Source organism: Lolium rigidum, chromosome 2 (genome assembly GCF_022539505.1).
Source record: "Lolium rigidum isolate FL_2022 chromosome 2, APGP_CSIRO_Lrig_0.1, whole genome shotgun sequence".
Classification (NCBI taxonomy): Eukaryota; Viridiplantae; Streptophyta; class Magnoliopsida; order Poales; family Poaceae; genus Lolium; species Lolium rigidum.
This window is the reverse complement of record NC_061509.1, coordinates 119546878-119561261: the sequence shown is the minus strand read 5'-3', so window position 1 is coordinate 119561261 and position 14384 is coordinate 119546878. Positions and strand designations below refer to the sequence as shown.

At 48.2% G+C, this 14384-nt stretch overlaps 1 protein-coding gene across 1 annotated transcript in view; it reads left to right on the top strand.

The window, feature by feature from the left end:
- Positions 1-14384, top strand: part of LOC124692284 (probable protein transport Sec1a) — a 32681-nt gene that overhangs the window by 3101 nt on the left and 15196 nt on the right. Inside the window, exons 3-12 of the mRNA XM_047225624.1 lie at positions 5718-5799; positions 6251-6329; positions 9792-9842; positions 9962-10058; positions 10163-10195; positions 11522-11650; positions 12909-13100; positions 13208-13291; positions 13382-13480; positions 13556-13629. Coding sequence (XP_047081580.1) covers positions 5718-5799; positions 6251-6329; positions 9792-9842; positions 9962-10058; positions 10163-10195; positions 11522-11650; positions 12909-13100; positions 13208-13291; positions 13382-13480; positions 13556-13629 — 920 coding nt within the window. The remainder of the gene's footprint in view (positions 1-5717; positions 5800-6250; positions 6330-9791; positions 9843-9961; positions 10059-10162; positions 10196-11521; positions 11651-12908; positions 13101-13207; positions 13292-13381; positions 13481-13555; positions 13630-14384) is intronic.

Sequence of the window (14384 nt, the reverse complement as noted above, 5' to 3'; positions counted from 1 at the left end):
TACAGGATTTTGCAAGGCATAACAAGTCAAATTTGACAGAAGCAATCTCATTGGTTAATGACAACAATAATTCTTAAGAAATAGCATAATATCCATCACGAAATTGCATCACATTGTGCATCCTAGCACTTTGCCTCTTTGCCCCCTCCGATTGTTTTCACTTTCGAGGGGTAATAACTTTGGGAAGCTGTGGAGTGTCAGTGTAGCCTTTCTTCTCTCTCGATCACACTCACGAACTAGTGCACGAACAGAGAGGAGACAATGACAGTGAGTTTGTTGGTGTGTAATGTAATGCCTACAACTTTTCTGTTTCCTTCTTCCTTTTATTCAGCAAAACAACGATCGTGCCTGCTGACACATTGCCCACATTGATCGTGCCATCCCACGACCGAGCACACGAGCTTACAACGCAAGGATCGGATCAAAACTATGACCAACTCCTATCCTATCTGTTCCTAGCAAATAGCTGACGGAACAACTAACTGAACTAACTGACGAAACTGAACTAACTGACGAAAACTGAATTTGACACTTATTACTGACACACTAGATTAACTAACAAACTCCTCCTAATCTATGTGTCTTCACCTTAACGATGCCAATTCGACGGCACAACTCCTGGAATTGCACACGACCAAGTGCCTTCGTCATGATGTTAGAGAGCTGATCCGCAGTACGCATGAACTGGACGTCGATGTCCTTGTTGTCTGACACACTGACGGATGAAGTGATACCTGATTTCGATGTGCTTGCTTCGGTCGTGGAAGACCGGATTCTTCATCAGAGTTATGGCTGACTTGTTGTCGACGTGGAGCTCCACCGCGCCATGCTTGCGACCAAGCAGCTCATCATGGAGCCGCCTGAGCCAGATCCCCTGGCATGCGGCGAGCGGTGCAGCGACGTACTGCTGCCTCGCATGAGGAGAGTGCGACGATCTTCTGCTTCGCTGACTGCCAGGAGATAGGGCTGCTGCCGAGGAAGTACAGGACTCCGCTCGTGCTCTTCCGATCGTCGACGTCGCCGGCCCAGTCTGCATCGCTGTACCCAACGAGCCTGGCCTTCGTGTCCTGGCGTGCATACGTGCACCCATAGTCCTTCGTCCCAGCAATGTAGCGCAACAAGTGCTTTACTGTGCTCGCTCGTGGGCGCCTCCATGTATATGCTGAGGTAGCCGACGGCGTAGTAGATGTCGAGGCGTGTGTGGACGAGGTAGCGGAGCCCACCGACGATGCTGCGGTAGAGGGATGGATCCACCGGCGCTCCGCTTCCCTTCTTGCTCAGCTTCGGCCCGATACTCCATGGGCGTGGCGGTGGCGTTGCAGCTAGCCATGCCCATTTTGTCGAGCAGCTTGTCTGCATAGGTAGACCGCCCCACCTTGATGCGCCCAGGCTGCTGTATGACCTCGATGCCGAGGTAGTAGGACAACAGCCCCAGGTCGCTCATCCGGAAGAGCCCCATCATCTCCTTCTTGAACTCGCCAATCGCCGTGGCGGAGGCGCCGGTGACGATCAGATCGTCCACGTAGACCCCGAGCAGGAGCCGCTCCGTGCCCTTGCCGCGTGTGTACATTGCGTGCTCGGAAGGGCACTTGGCGAAGCCGAGCGCGATGAGGTTGCTGTCCAGCTTCGAATTCCATGCCCTTGGAGCCCGGCGGAGCCCGTACAGCGCCTTGTGGAGGCGCAGCTCCGATCCGGCCTTGACGAATCCAGGGGGCTGCGCCACGTACACCTCCTCCTCGAGCTCGCCGTTGAGGAAGGCGGACTTGACGTCGAGGTGGTGCACCGCCCAGGCCTCCTGCGCGGCGACGGCGAGGAGGAGCCGGACGAAATTGAGCCGAGCGACGGGGGCAAAGACTTCCTCGAAGTCAACTCCCCCTCGCTGCACGTAGCCCTTGGCGACGAGGTGGGCCTTGTACCTGATGATGCTCCCCTTCTCGTCCCTTTTAACCTTGTAAACCCACTTCAGCCCAATGGGCTTCTGGCCCGGTGGGAGGTCCACCAGAGACCAAGTGGAGTTCTCCACGATGGAGGCCATCTCCTCCATTGCTCTGCTCCAGCTTGCGTCGCGGAGCGCCTCGGCCACGCTCCTGGGTTCCTTCGCCGTGGTGAGCAGCACCCGCTCCGCTCGTTCTGGCAGCGTTGCGTCGGCGCCCAGGATGTTGGAGATCCGCCGGTAGCGGTGCTCCTCGCCCTCATCGAGTTCATCAAGCAGCTCCGGATCTAGGGCTGATGGAGGCGTGGCGAACTCCACGGGCGGCGCCGTGGTTGCGGGCTGGATCGGCGTGGCTGCTCCCTGCGAGACAGTAGGGCTCGCCGCATCAGCTTCTTCTACCTCTGGCTCCACCAGAGGCTTGGCGGGTGGTGCGGGCGTGGTGATGAACTCGACCGCGAACTCGCCCCCATCGACAACAGCTGCTTCCTCGTCCTCCTCCCAAGGCCAGCTCGCCGTTTCGTCGAAGGCGATGTCGCGAGACACATGGACACGGCGCATGGTTGGGTCGTAGACCCTTTACGCCTTCATCCCGTGCTCGTACCCGATGAACACCATCGGGGTGCTGCGGTCGTCGAGCTTGCGGAGGAAGGGGCGCGTAGACTTGACGTGCGCGATGCAGCCGAAGACGCGGAGATGCTCGACGGAGGGCTTCCTCCCGTGCCACGCCTCGTACGGCGTCTTGCCGTCGACGGTGCGGGTGAAGGATCGGTTCAGTAGGTAAACCGCCGTGGTTACTGCTTCTCCCCACAGAAAGCTTGGAAGCTTCTTCGCCTTCGTCATGCTCCTTGCCATGCCAACCACGGCCTGGTTGCGTCGCTCCACGACGCCGTTCTGCTGCGGCGAGTACGGCGCCGATGGCGCCTGATGCCAGTGTCGGCGAAGTGCGCGGCGAGCGCGCTGGAGGTGAACTCACCGCCGCGGTCCGTGCGCAGCGGGCGGCGTGCCTCCGTCTGTGCCTCAGCCTTGAAGCGTTTGAGTGCCGTGGCGGCCTCGTCCTTCGTCGACAGCAGCACAAGCCACATATAGCGGCTGTAGTCGTCGACGAGCAAGAGGAAGTAACGGCGACCTCCTGGAGTTGGCGGCGTGATCGCCGCCAGGTCAGCGTGCACGAGCTCAAGCGGCTCCTCCGCCCTGAACTTGGCCTGCTGGGGGAAAGGTGCTCGACGCTGCTTCCTGGCCAGGCACGCCTCATAGAGTTCGCCGGCGTGCTCGATGCTGGGCAAGCCGCGCACCAGGCCCTCCCGCGCCATCCTCTGCAGCGCCTCGAAGTGGAGGTGTCCCAAGCGTCCATGTCAGCGCCACGGCGTCGTGTCATGGCGCACGGCGAGGCACACCCGCTCCACAGGGCGGATGGTGAGCTTGTACAGACGATTTGGCGCGCTTTTTTACCTTGATGACAAGCTGGCCGCGCCTGTCATGGATCGTCAGCACTCCACGCCTGATCCTGATGTCGTAGGCGTGCTCGCTACTCCGGAGCTTGGGGATGTAGTACACGTCCCTGAAGGCGCGCTGTGGTCCTCCATCAATGCTGAAGCAGATGGTGCCGCGCCCCATGATCTGCACCACGGAGCCGTCGCCGAAGCGCACGCTGCCGCGCACCGCCTCGTCGAGCTCCGCGAATGCCGCTCGATCTCCTGTCATGTGATTCGACGCCCCTGTGTCGGAGTCGAGCGGGTCGACGTCCGGACCTGGGACGATCTTGGCGTTCTCGTTGAGGAAGATGAGCGCCCGCTCCGGCGCGGGCAACGGCGCGGTCAGCGCAGGTGGTGCAGCCGTGATGGAGGCACCAGCTTGCTCAGCCTTGGAGGATGCAGCAGCTGGCGACGCGGTGTCGAGCTCGACTTCAGTGAGCAGCATCGCAGGATCGGCGTCGTCGTTGATCTTGGCCAGGTGCGCCTCCTCCCTCTTCTTTTGGCGACACTCACGGGCCTAGTGTCCCTTCTTGCTGTAGTAGCGGCAGGTGTCGTCCTTCTTGGACCCGCCGGAGGCGTTGGAGCCCTCCCCGGCAGATCGCTTGTCGTCGCGGTCCTTGCCGCGGTTCCTGGCTTGACGGTGATCACCGCCCGAGCCGCTGCTGTTCCCACCGTGAGCGCCGTGCGCGCCACTCCTCCGTGAGGAGCAGCTTGCCGGAGTCATCCTCTCCGTCCACGGCTTCGTTCTCCTCCACCACGAGCAGCCGCCCGCTAAGCTCCTCGATCGACATCGTCTTGATATCTAGCAAAGATTCAATTGACGATGCCATCTGACGGTACTTACGTGGGAGGACGCGCAGGAACTTCCTCATGGCCTTTGGGCTCGTCCTCCGGGTCGCCGAGCATCTCCAGATCACTAAGGATCGTGGAGAGGCGCAGCGCGAAGGTCTCCACCGTCTCTCCGTCCTTGAACGCGAGGCGATCGTAGTTGCGGCGACGCGTCTGCGCCTTGGCGTCGCGCACGCGTTCCGCTCCGACGCGCAGCGTCTTGATCGTGTCCCATGCCGCTTTGGTGTTGTCCTTGGCGGCGAGGACGCGCACCAGCTCTGGCGGCACGACTCGGAGTAGAGCCGACAGAGCGGCACGACTCGGAGTAGAGCCGACAGAGCGGCACGATCGTCGTGCTCGTCGCAGTCCCCTTCGTTCACGGCTTCCCACAGCCCGTGGACTTGCAGCTGGACGCGCATGAGCACGGCCCAATCCGCGTAGTTGGTGCACGTCAGCGTCGGCCACTGCGAGCCGCCGGTGACATCGCGCACCACCCTCTCCCTCAGCGCCAGCTTGCGCCCATGGTGCTGCCCGCGAGCACGGCGAACCGGTGAGAGAGAGGTGCGCCTCAGAGACTTTGATCCCGACCCGGACGCCGTATCCGTGGGCTTCTTCCCCGCCGACGCATCCCTCCTTGGCGGAGGCGTCTTGGATCCTACCATGATCGGCAGGCTCTGATACCACTTGTAGCCTTTCTTCTCTCTCGATCACACTTACGAACTAATGCACGAACAGAGAGGAGACAATGACAGTGAGTTTGTTGCTGTGTAATGCCTACAACTTTTCTGTTTCCTTCTTCCTTTTATTCAGCAAAACAACGATCGTGCCTGCTCACACGTTGCCCACATTGATCGTGCCATCCCACGACCGAGCACACGAGCTTACAACGCTAGGATCGGATCAAAACTATGACCAACTCCTATCCTATCTGTTCCTAGCAAATAGCTGACGGAACAACTAACTCAACTAACTGACGAAACTGAACTAACCGACGAAACTGACGAAAACTGAATTTGACACTTATTACTGACACACTAGATTAACTAACATCAGTAATAGCTATATAATCCAGATCAATATTTTTAACGCAATCCTTGTTGTGCATAACTGCATATAGAATGTGAAACACCTGAACTTGGGCACTAGGCCACTAGTGTTGTCATGCAGTTTGTCACAGCATCACAGTCAACAATTCTTAACCAATCACGTAGTTCCTTGCTGGGCAGAAGCAAATACACCTCAATCACCCCAGTTTTCTTAAAGTTTAGGGACATAGGTGCTGCTTTCTTAACAGTTCGGGGACCTCCGATGCATTTCAACTTATTTTTTGAGGAATCAGACCAGATATATGTTGACATTTGGTAATGATCTTGATAACATCGGATCGTTTTCCCATATTGTTTTTGTACATTCTCTAGAAAATAACCTAATAAATCTGTGTACTACTGTATAGTGTATACATAAATATTTATGATGTCTTCTAGGTTCTTATCATGGACAAGTTCACAGTCAAGATAATGTCATACTCATGTAAGATGGCAGATATTACAGAAGAAGGAGTTTCATGTAAGTTGGCATATGATTTTTTTTTTGCTGCCAATTTATTATTTGCAAAGGCAGACATTTCTTATTTTGTCGCTTCTTCGAAGGTAGGGGAAGTATGGGCAACATATTTCAACACCCCCCACTTACATCTTGGGTACTTCAGGCCTTATATTTGGGATCGATGTAGGTCACAGCTATTTTATTAGTAGCGCCTATGTTATGTTCTGAACTTGGGACCTCTTTGGCTTTGTTACCATATTGAAGTACATGCACCTAACTAGTTCACCCAGAATCTGAAGCTAATGGGAAAGGATGGGCAATATATTTCAAATTTTTTGAGCTTGAACCTTGAAACCTTTATATTATGTCAAAATGTGGTTTCTTGAGTCATTATTCACTGTACACGAACTTTCCATTAGATGCACGTTCTATCATCTAATACCAAGTCTAAGCAATGGCAGTTCTCTTCCAGTGGTTGAAGATTTATACAAACGGAGGCAGCCATTGCCTTCAATGGACGCTATATATTTCATCCAACCAACCAAAGAAAAGTAAGTTTTTATTTGTACAACTATTTATCTTACTTGAAGTAATATTTGTTCGGTACAATCTCTATCTATTGAAAGACTAGAACATATTGTTGTTATCTTCAGAAAATGTTGGCAAATTAGTATTAGGGTATAATAAGGTCAGGTTGTATCATCTAATTCAGTGCAAGTGAATACTCTCTTATGAGTCTATGTTGGACATCGATTGGCAAGTTTGTATTAGGGTATGTACAATTTTCCTAAACTTATTTCCTCCTATCCACACATATGCTTGTATAAAAAGAAATAAAATAATACTTCCGTTGCCTGCTATTACAGTGAGGCGCCCTGAAGAGCAGCATGACAGGCTAATCGTGAAAAGGAACGTAATGACGTAGTAGCCATACCGCAGGATCCACAATAACCTTGGTGGTCCCTTTACATAGCTTGGCCTTTCCCTAATCGTACCAGTAAGAATGCTTCGGATGATGTTTCATGAATGAAATTACGAAAGATAAATAATGCAACCTGCGATGTAACCCTAGGTCTTAGGCTATGAGTTTGTCCCAATCCGACCAATAATTGGCCTCAGCATTTTTGTACAAAATCAGACTGATCATGACAGTGTATCAGTCAAAAACTCACTGACGGCCCTGGAAAAAGGACTGCAACCATTTAGAAACTAGATGATTTCCCGCGCATTGCAGCGGTGACATCTGGAGACATTTAACCATAGAAAAATGTTAATACACAGTATAAAAATTACATTACTGATAGCCAACAACTTAACTGCATTTAGTTGAAATGTGAGCTAAAAAACAATTAGAATATGTAACATTGATGAAACACATCCATATTCCAAAAAAAGACATGTGGATCAAGTAAGGGAAAACAAAATATGCCATCCCAATATTTGATTATCATATATGGATCTACGTAGAAAATTATTTAAGTTGGCTAAGCCAAAAGCTTGCATAACATTGACCATTACACCAAAATCTGGTAAACTAAGATAGACTAACACATTGAAGAAATTTGACCCATCGAAATATTGTTTCAATCACAATGGCTGATATAGGCACTATAGTTCAGTAGCAACTGATGCAAAGCATGATAAATTTGATAAAATCAACCATTCCTAGCATGAACGCGTTGTGGTGGAACAATATCAGTCAAGATTTGCAAAAGGGGTACAATAAGATAAATAGAGCCATTTATGTGGAAAACTGGAAATCATACAAAAAAGGCCATTTATGTGGTAAGTCATCGTACTCAACAGGTTCAGTGCATCTAAGTACAACCAACATTACTAAGTAAAAAACAACTGACATTGTTAAGCAATGTTAAGCACAATCACTGGTATAAATAATGCAGAAAATTAGATTAATCAAAAGCATGCTAGATGCAATTCATAAATAATCAACAGAGCTACATAAGTATCTGGTCCGTAGGCATCACAATGGCTAAAGGAAGAATGCAAAAGAATTATCATATTTGGAATGGATAAACACACAACTTCTGCAAAAAAAACCCTGCAGTACATGGTTTTAAAGGCGTCGCCTTGGCGTCGCCTCAGCGTCCAGGCGCTCCCCCTCCGCCTTAGAAAAACGCCCACCTTAGGCGCCTAGGCGCGCAAGGCGTCCGCCTAGGCGTCGCCTAAGCGTCAGAGTGCCCCCCCTTCGCCTTGGGAAGCCTTGGCGCCTTTAAAACCATGCTGTAGTATGTCGACTGTGAGAACATGACTGAACATTCAGAGCATATTGCAAGATGAGATTGTGGAAGTGAGAAATTGGATGTTGAGTTGAAGCACTTAACGGAATTGATGTCGCAGTAGAAGAGCCAAGATAGACATCATAATGTAGCTCTCAGTTGGAGAAAATGTTCCGCTAACAATACTTCCTCTGCCATACAGTTATTAATTATTTTTCTATATTTCGTAATGCACACAGCCCAGTCTGCTAATGGAGAAGGAATGGATAAACTCACAACTTTTCTTGTTGCAGCATAAAAGTTGATGCTTCAACCAAATTGGTCACAATTAACATTAGAGCGAGAGAACCTGATGTCCTGATGCATACATTCTTGGCAGGGAGGAGGATACGTGGTTCAGAAAAGAATCCCAATTGACGATTTCTCACAAACTTGGATGCATTGCTGTGGGTTATATTCTGAAAATTGGAACTCACTCTCTTGTGGCCAACAAAGATGATATATAATAGAGGAGTGTACTGCTGGTAATTACTTACTGTCATATAGATCAAAGAAAACCTATCACAAATCAAAATACACTGCTTGTCGTGCTCATCGTCTATAAACCAAATCCAAATCTGTGTCATCATTTAACACCACAACCATCGGCAATAAACTGAACCCAAGACCCCTGTAGATGTGAGAATAATCCTTGCTTAGGAGTTAAGCTAGTACTAGTAGTACTAGTATGTTCTAGTAGTACTATTCATATGTAAGCCTTAGGCAGCAGTAGAAAGCTGTAGAAGGTATGTAGAAGAAAGCTCTAGAAGGCTTTAGAAATCTAGCTGTTGTACCTAGCTTGTATCCTATAAATAGCACTACGAAATACAAGCTGCAGTAGCTTTTTGCAGCCACAACTAGACTACTTCCTACACAATACATGTGAACTAACAAGACTAATAGTTGGTATCATAGGGATCATGAGAGATGTCAGCTCTGGTTCAAGGTGTTGCCGGAAGTCCGCCTCGCTAGCTGTGGCGCCGTTCCCCTTCACTGCCACCGAGACGACCACCCCACCGCGATGCAGGAAAGCACAAGGTCGTGGTTGAGCGTGCCGTGAAGGCGCAAGGTAGCACCATATTAAGCTATGGATGAAATTATGAAGTATAATCTTGAATATTTTGTCCAAGTCTTCAATCATCATTATGGTGGCTTCAAAATTCGGAAATCTCCACTTTTGGCGTCCTCTTCATTCCTCACATGCTTGCTGCCATCTCCATGCACGATCATGCTCCAATGCTTGTCCCTCTCGTCCATGTTAGGTCCATCATTCCTAAGAGTAACAAACACACCTAATTTAGGCGGCATCGTGAGGAATAGTTCTGAGAAACGAAAGTACCTGATAGTTAAGTTGTTTTGTCACGAGCTCGAGTGATAGGTCTTAGTATTTGTATAGTTGTCGGTACAGCGGGTGTATCAATAGATGGAATGTCTACATAAGAAAGTAAAGAAGATCCGCACCTTGTCTTGCGTGTGATACACCATGGAACGTCTACATAAGAAAGTAAAGTGCGGAAACTTTGGCTGCACCCTAACACTTACCTTGGAAACTTTGGCTGGCGCTAACGGATTTTGATCACATGCTGTGTACTTTCTTATGTAGACATTCCATCTATTGATACACACGCTGTGCTGCTTTGTTATTTATTTGTACCTGGTTATCATAGTTTCACTCTGAATATTTTTCATGCATCATTGTTGATTCATTCTCTAACCATCATGTTGTTGTGATTGCAGCATTGTTATGTTCCTCTCTGACATGTCAGGAAGAAGCCCGTTATATAAGAAGTACGCCTCAAACTAACATGAACTACTACCCAGAATCTTTACGGGAACTACCACCCACATCGTTTATGTACAATTCCTTTTGTGGTTTATTTATTGACACATTGTTGCTTGTGTTGTAGGGCGTATGTGTTTTTCAGCTCTCCAATACAGAAAGACTTGGTTTCTCAAATAAAGAAAGATTTAAGTGTGTTACCTCGTATTGGTGCACTTAGTGAGGTTACCTTAGTTTTCTTGTTCATTTCTGTCTTATACTTAAGTATTTTAAAGATGAAAAAGTGTTATGTTGACTAATCACTCTTTGTTCTCCTTGGCATTTCCAGATGAATTTGGAGTATTTTCCTATTGATTCCCAGGTATCAATAGTTCTTCTAAAAGATTATGGGTTTCAGATAGAATATGTTGCTTGATACATGTTCCAGAAATGTTGTTTCTAATAAGTATTTTCCAATAGGTACTATTTCACACATGATGGACTATAATTAATAAATTAACATCAGATGGTGGTCTGACTTTGATGCTTCAAGCTTGCTCTTTGAGTCTTGAAATTGTCACAAATAAAAAGGGGAAAATATTGCTCTTTAGATTATGGCGGAATTCGATTAGTAGTCTTGGATAGCTCACACATTTTCCTTTTAATTCTTTGGTTCTGCTTTGTCAGTTGCATGAAATCATCAGTGCTTGTGAAATGACCCATAAGCATATTTCTAGGTGTGTTTATGATTTTCCTACTATTTGTTCTAGCATTAAATTGGAGATGCTCCAACAGGTTCACTAGGATCAAATGATGGAGTCAACAGACCTTTGATTAACATAATTTCTATAGCTTTGTTGGGAGTGTAGCGACACGTCGCCCACACCCCTAAACCCTTGAGTCCTTGAGCTCGCGGTCCTATAGCGACGTCGCCCGCACACCTCCCCCTCCGGCAGACGCGCCGTCCCGCGCCGCCCCCAGCTCCGCCGCGGCACCTCGCGATGTGCCTCGTGCCGCGCCCAGCTCTACGGTGGACATGCGCCGCGCGCCGACCAAGGAACGCATTGCCTTCCCTCCGAGGTGCACCGCGTATCTTGGGCGGATGAGGTTGATGCTGATGGCTTTTGGCAGCCGAGACGCTTGTTCCGCTGCCTCACTCGTCGCGTCCTGCTTCCGTTGCCTCGACCCCGGCCACGCCATCCGCGGCTGCACCAACCATGTGCGCTGCCGCATCTGCCACATCTTTGTGCATGAGTCCAAGGATTGCGAGGATCGCAACCGTGGCTGGAGCCACGCGCTGGACATGAAGAGTTCTGTGGGCACCCCGCCACGCACTGCACCAAGGGAGCCGCCCAGGCCCGCTCCTCGTTGCGAGGCCACCCCGCCACCTTCGCCGCCGCACCGCGCCGTTGCGGACACGCTTGACCTCGACGCCTCCAAGCCGGACCAAGTTGCCGACACACTCCAACTTCACAGAAGACTTCCTTATCGTCTTCACCTCCAAAGCTACCATGGACAGGCTCAATGGCGAGCACTTCATCAATGGGCGCGGCTTCCCGCTCATGGTGCAAGTTGGCGCACGTTATGTGTTGCTAGTTGTGTACTATGCGATTATGCATTAAAAGTATTCTTACTTGGATGGATGTGTCAACTGTTTTGCGTTAAATCCTTTTGTCTGGTATCACACACTCACAGTGATTGTGTGCAGGGTTTCATAACTGACCATGAAAGGGCATTGGAGGAGCTTTTCTGTGAGAGCGCGGAAGGCTTTAACAAGTACAATGCTTGTTTGAACACAATGGCTACTCGCATATCTACAGTATTTGCGTCAATGAGGGTATGTATATATCTGTTACATGAAAAAGCTTCTGTGCTTTTGACCTGGTCCTTGTGTTATGAGGATTGGTACAAGAGCGGAACAACTGCCTTACCACATCTGAGATTGTTGCCTAAAACTAGGGATGCAACTGGGGTGGGTCATCTGCTTTCCTGCCGTACCAACATAATTTATTTTAAAGTGAAGAGTGCCGACCTTTCAGATTTGCACACCACTCGGGGTTTGGACTTGCCGTAGCATCAAAGGCTAGACAATAAACTTGTTGTGGAGGCGTTAACAAACATCTGGATGGGTTGGGCCATTGATAGGGACAGTAAAAGAAAAGTAAAAAGATAATCAGAAGTCAAATCCTTTTTGACTTCTACAAACTTCTGCTCCATTCTAAATTATCTGGTCTTATGCATGTATCTAGAAGTGTTTAAGTGTGTAGATACATACAAATTTAGACAAAGTTGAGACATTCTTTTGTGGACGGAGAGAGTATTTGTTTTCTTAGCCTTCAAGTATTTTGTAGAGTCTTCTAGCTATGAGTAGAGCTGAGTGTGAAGGCTAAAAACACCATCTGCAAAGTAGCCCGATCTAATTCAAGCCTAAAATAGAGGTGATATCCTCTGGTAATGAACACAGGCTATGTACTCACTACCTATCAATGAATAGAACTTTCTGATTCTGTCTTAAATCTCTCGCGTTCAGAATTTTGGACCAACCTCTTGCTGCTCTGGACAGTCCCTTGCCTCCAGCGCGATATCTGAAGGAGAAAGTTGAAGTAGTTCCTTCAACCTTTGTGCTTTCCATATTGTAGCAGGAAAGTATAGTTGTTCCTCCACAACCTTGTGCCGCTTCAGCCATGATGAGCGGTTCAATGTGTGAAACTGGCAACGCAGCACATGTTGCCCAACACATGCTCCACAGTTTCTTTCGTCGTCTCTATGGCCTCGATCCTGGGTCGTCCCGATCCTGCCCACATGGATCAGTACTTGAAATAGCATCTCTTGATGCATGGGAGACTAATGTAGTGAAAGTAACAACAGATAATCTTGGTGATAATTGATGCACTGAGAAGGGAAAGGAGCAGGCAGAATATGTGGATGCTCCACCAATTGTTTGAACTGCGTTACTGTAATAACTTTGTTACGATCCTCATTTCTTTGCATGTTTGGTTTCTTTCAACTTAAACAAGAACTCTAATGCCTGACATGTTGCAACTTGGTACGGAGCAACTGTGCACTTATTATTTAAATTGTTCTATAATCTATAGGAATTTCCCCGTGTGCACTACCGCGTTGCCAAGACCATTGATGCCTCTACAATGACAACACTTAGGGACATGGTGCCCACAAAGATAGCTGCTGTTGTGTGGAATTATCTCTCCAAATATAAAACGTCAATTCCTGAATTTCCGCAAACGGAAACTTGTGAACTGCTCATAGTAGACCGTTCTGTTGATCAGGTACATTTGAACATACATGTATATCTGAGTTCAACTTCTAGATTCATTCTACATGTAATACAATGCTATTAATTCTGCTGCTTCATCTCTTTTTCTGTATGCTGCAGATTGCACCAATAATTCATGAATGGACTTATGATGCCATGTGCCATGATCTGCTATTCATGGATGGTAACAAGTATGTACATGAGGTGAGCATGCAACCAGAACTTTTTTAATGTGGAATTCTTTCCTGCTGTTTCATTGGTTGATTACCGGATCTTTATATGTGACTGAAAAAGGTCCCAAGTAAAAATGGTTCAGCCTCGGAAAAAAGAGAGGTCTTGTTGGAGGACCATGATCCTGTTTGGCTTGAACTTCGACATGCCCATATAGCAGATGTGAGATTACTTCTCAGTCCTTTCTATGTGGTTCTAGAATGTGACAGCTGTACACTTAACGACCATAATTTCCAGGCAAGTGAAAGACTCCATGATAAGATGACACATTTCGTCTCGAAAAATAAAGCTGCCCAACTACATCAAGCAAGGTTTGTCCATATATAGTTTTAAAAAAAGTACAGAACTAGGTGCGGTGGCTCTTTATTAATCAAAATAGGTTCACATTGGTGCCGTTATTCGTATGCGTTTCTTAGACTTTCATTTCTGTCTCGTGAACAAACAAGTTCAAATGAAATGCCTTGACAACATTAGGTTGATTGTTGAGAACTCATTATTAAGTATCAACTGCAAAAATATGTTTTTTACCAAACTATCTGGTCTGTCTGTATTGTTTTCATAACTGTAAATTAAGCAGGTACTGCAGTGCAATATGATGTGCCTAGCAACAAAAGAAAGGATACAAAGTTAGTTTTTTAGTTAATTGAAATAACTTATTTCAAGTGATAACTTAGTTCCCGCAACAAACTTAAAGCTGTCTCTGTCAACTTAATTCTGTTAGAGTACTACTTGTCCTCCTAACCAGTTGGATCGGGAAACTGTTGGCAGCGTAAAACTGCGAATGGTAATTGCTAGATAGCTCGACCTGAGGTTTGACAAGGCACAGGAAGACAGGGACCTATCGCTGCATGAGACGTGGCTACACAAGGAGCTCAAGGTTGCCTACTTGGGGCTGCCATCACTTGATCGCACCATTGCCCGTTAGCGTGCGCGGATCGCCTGCCTCCGTGATGGCGACACCAATACGGCATTCTTTCACTAGCAGTGCACCTACCGCAGGCAGAAGAACAGGATCCACGCCATCCGTGTCGAGGGGCAAACGCTTACCGAGCTCGCGGACATTGCC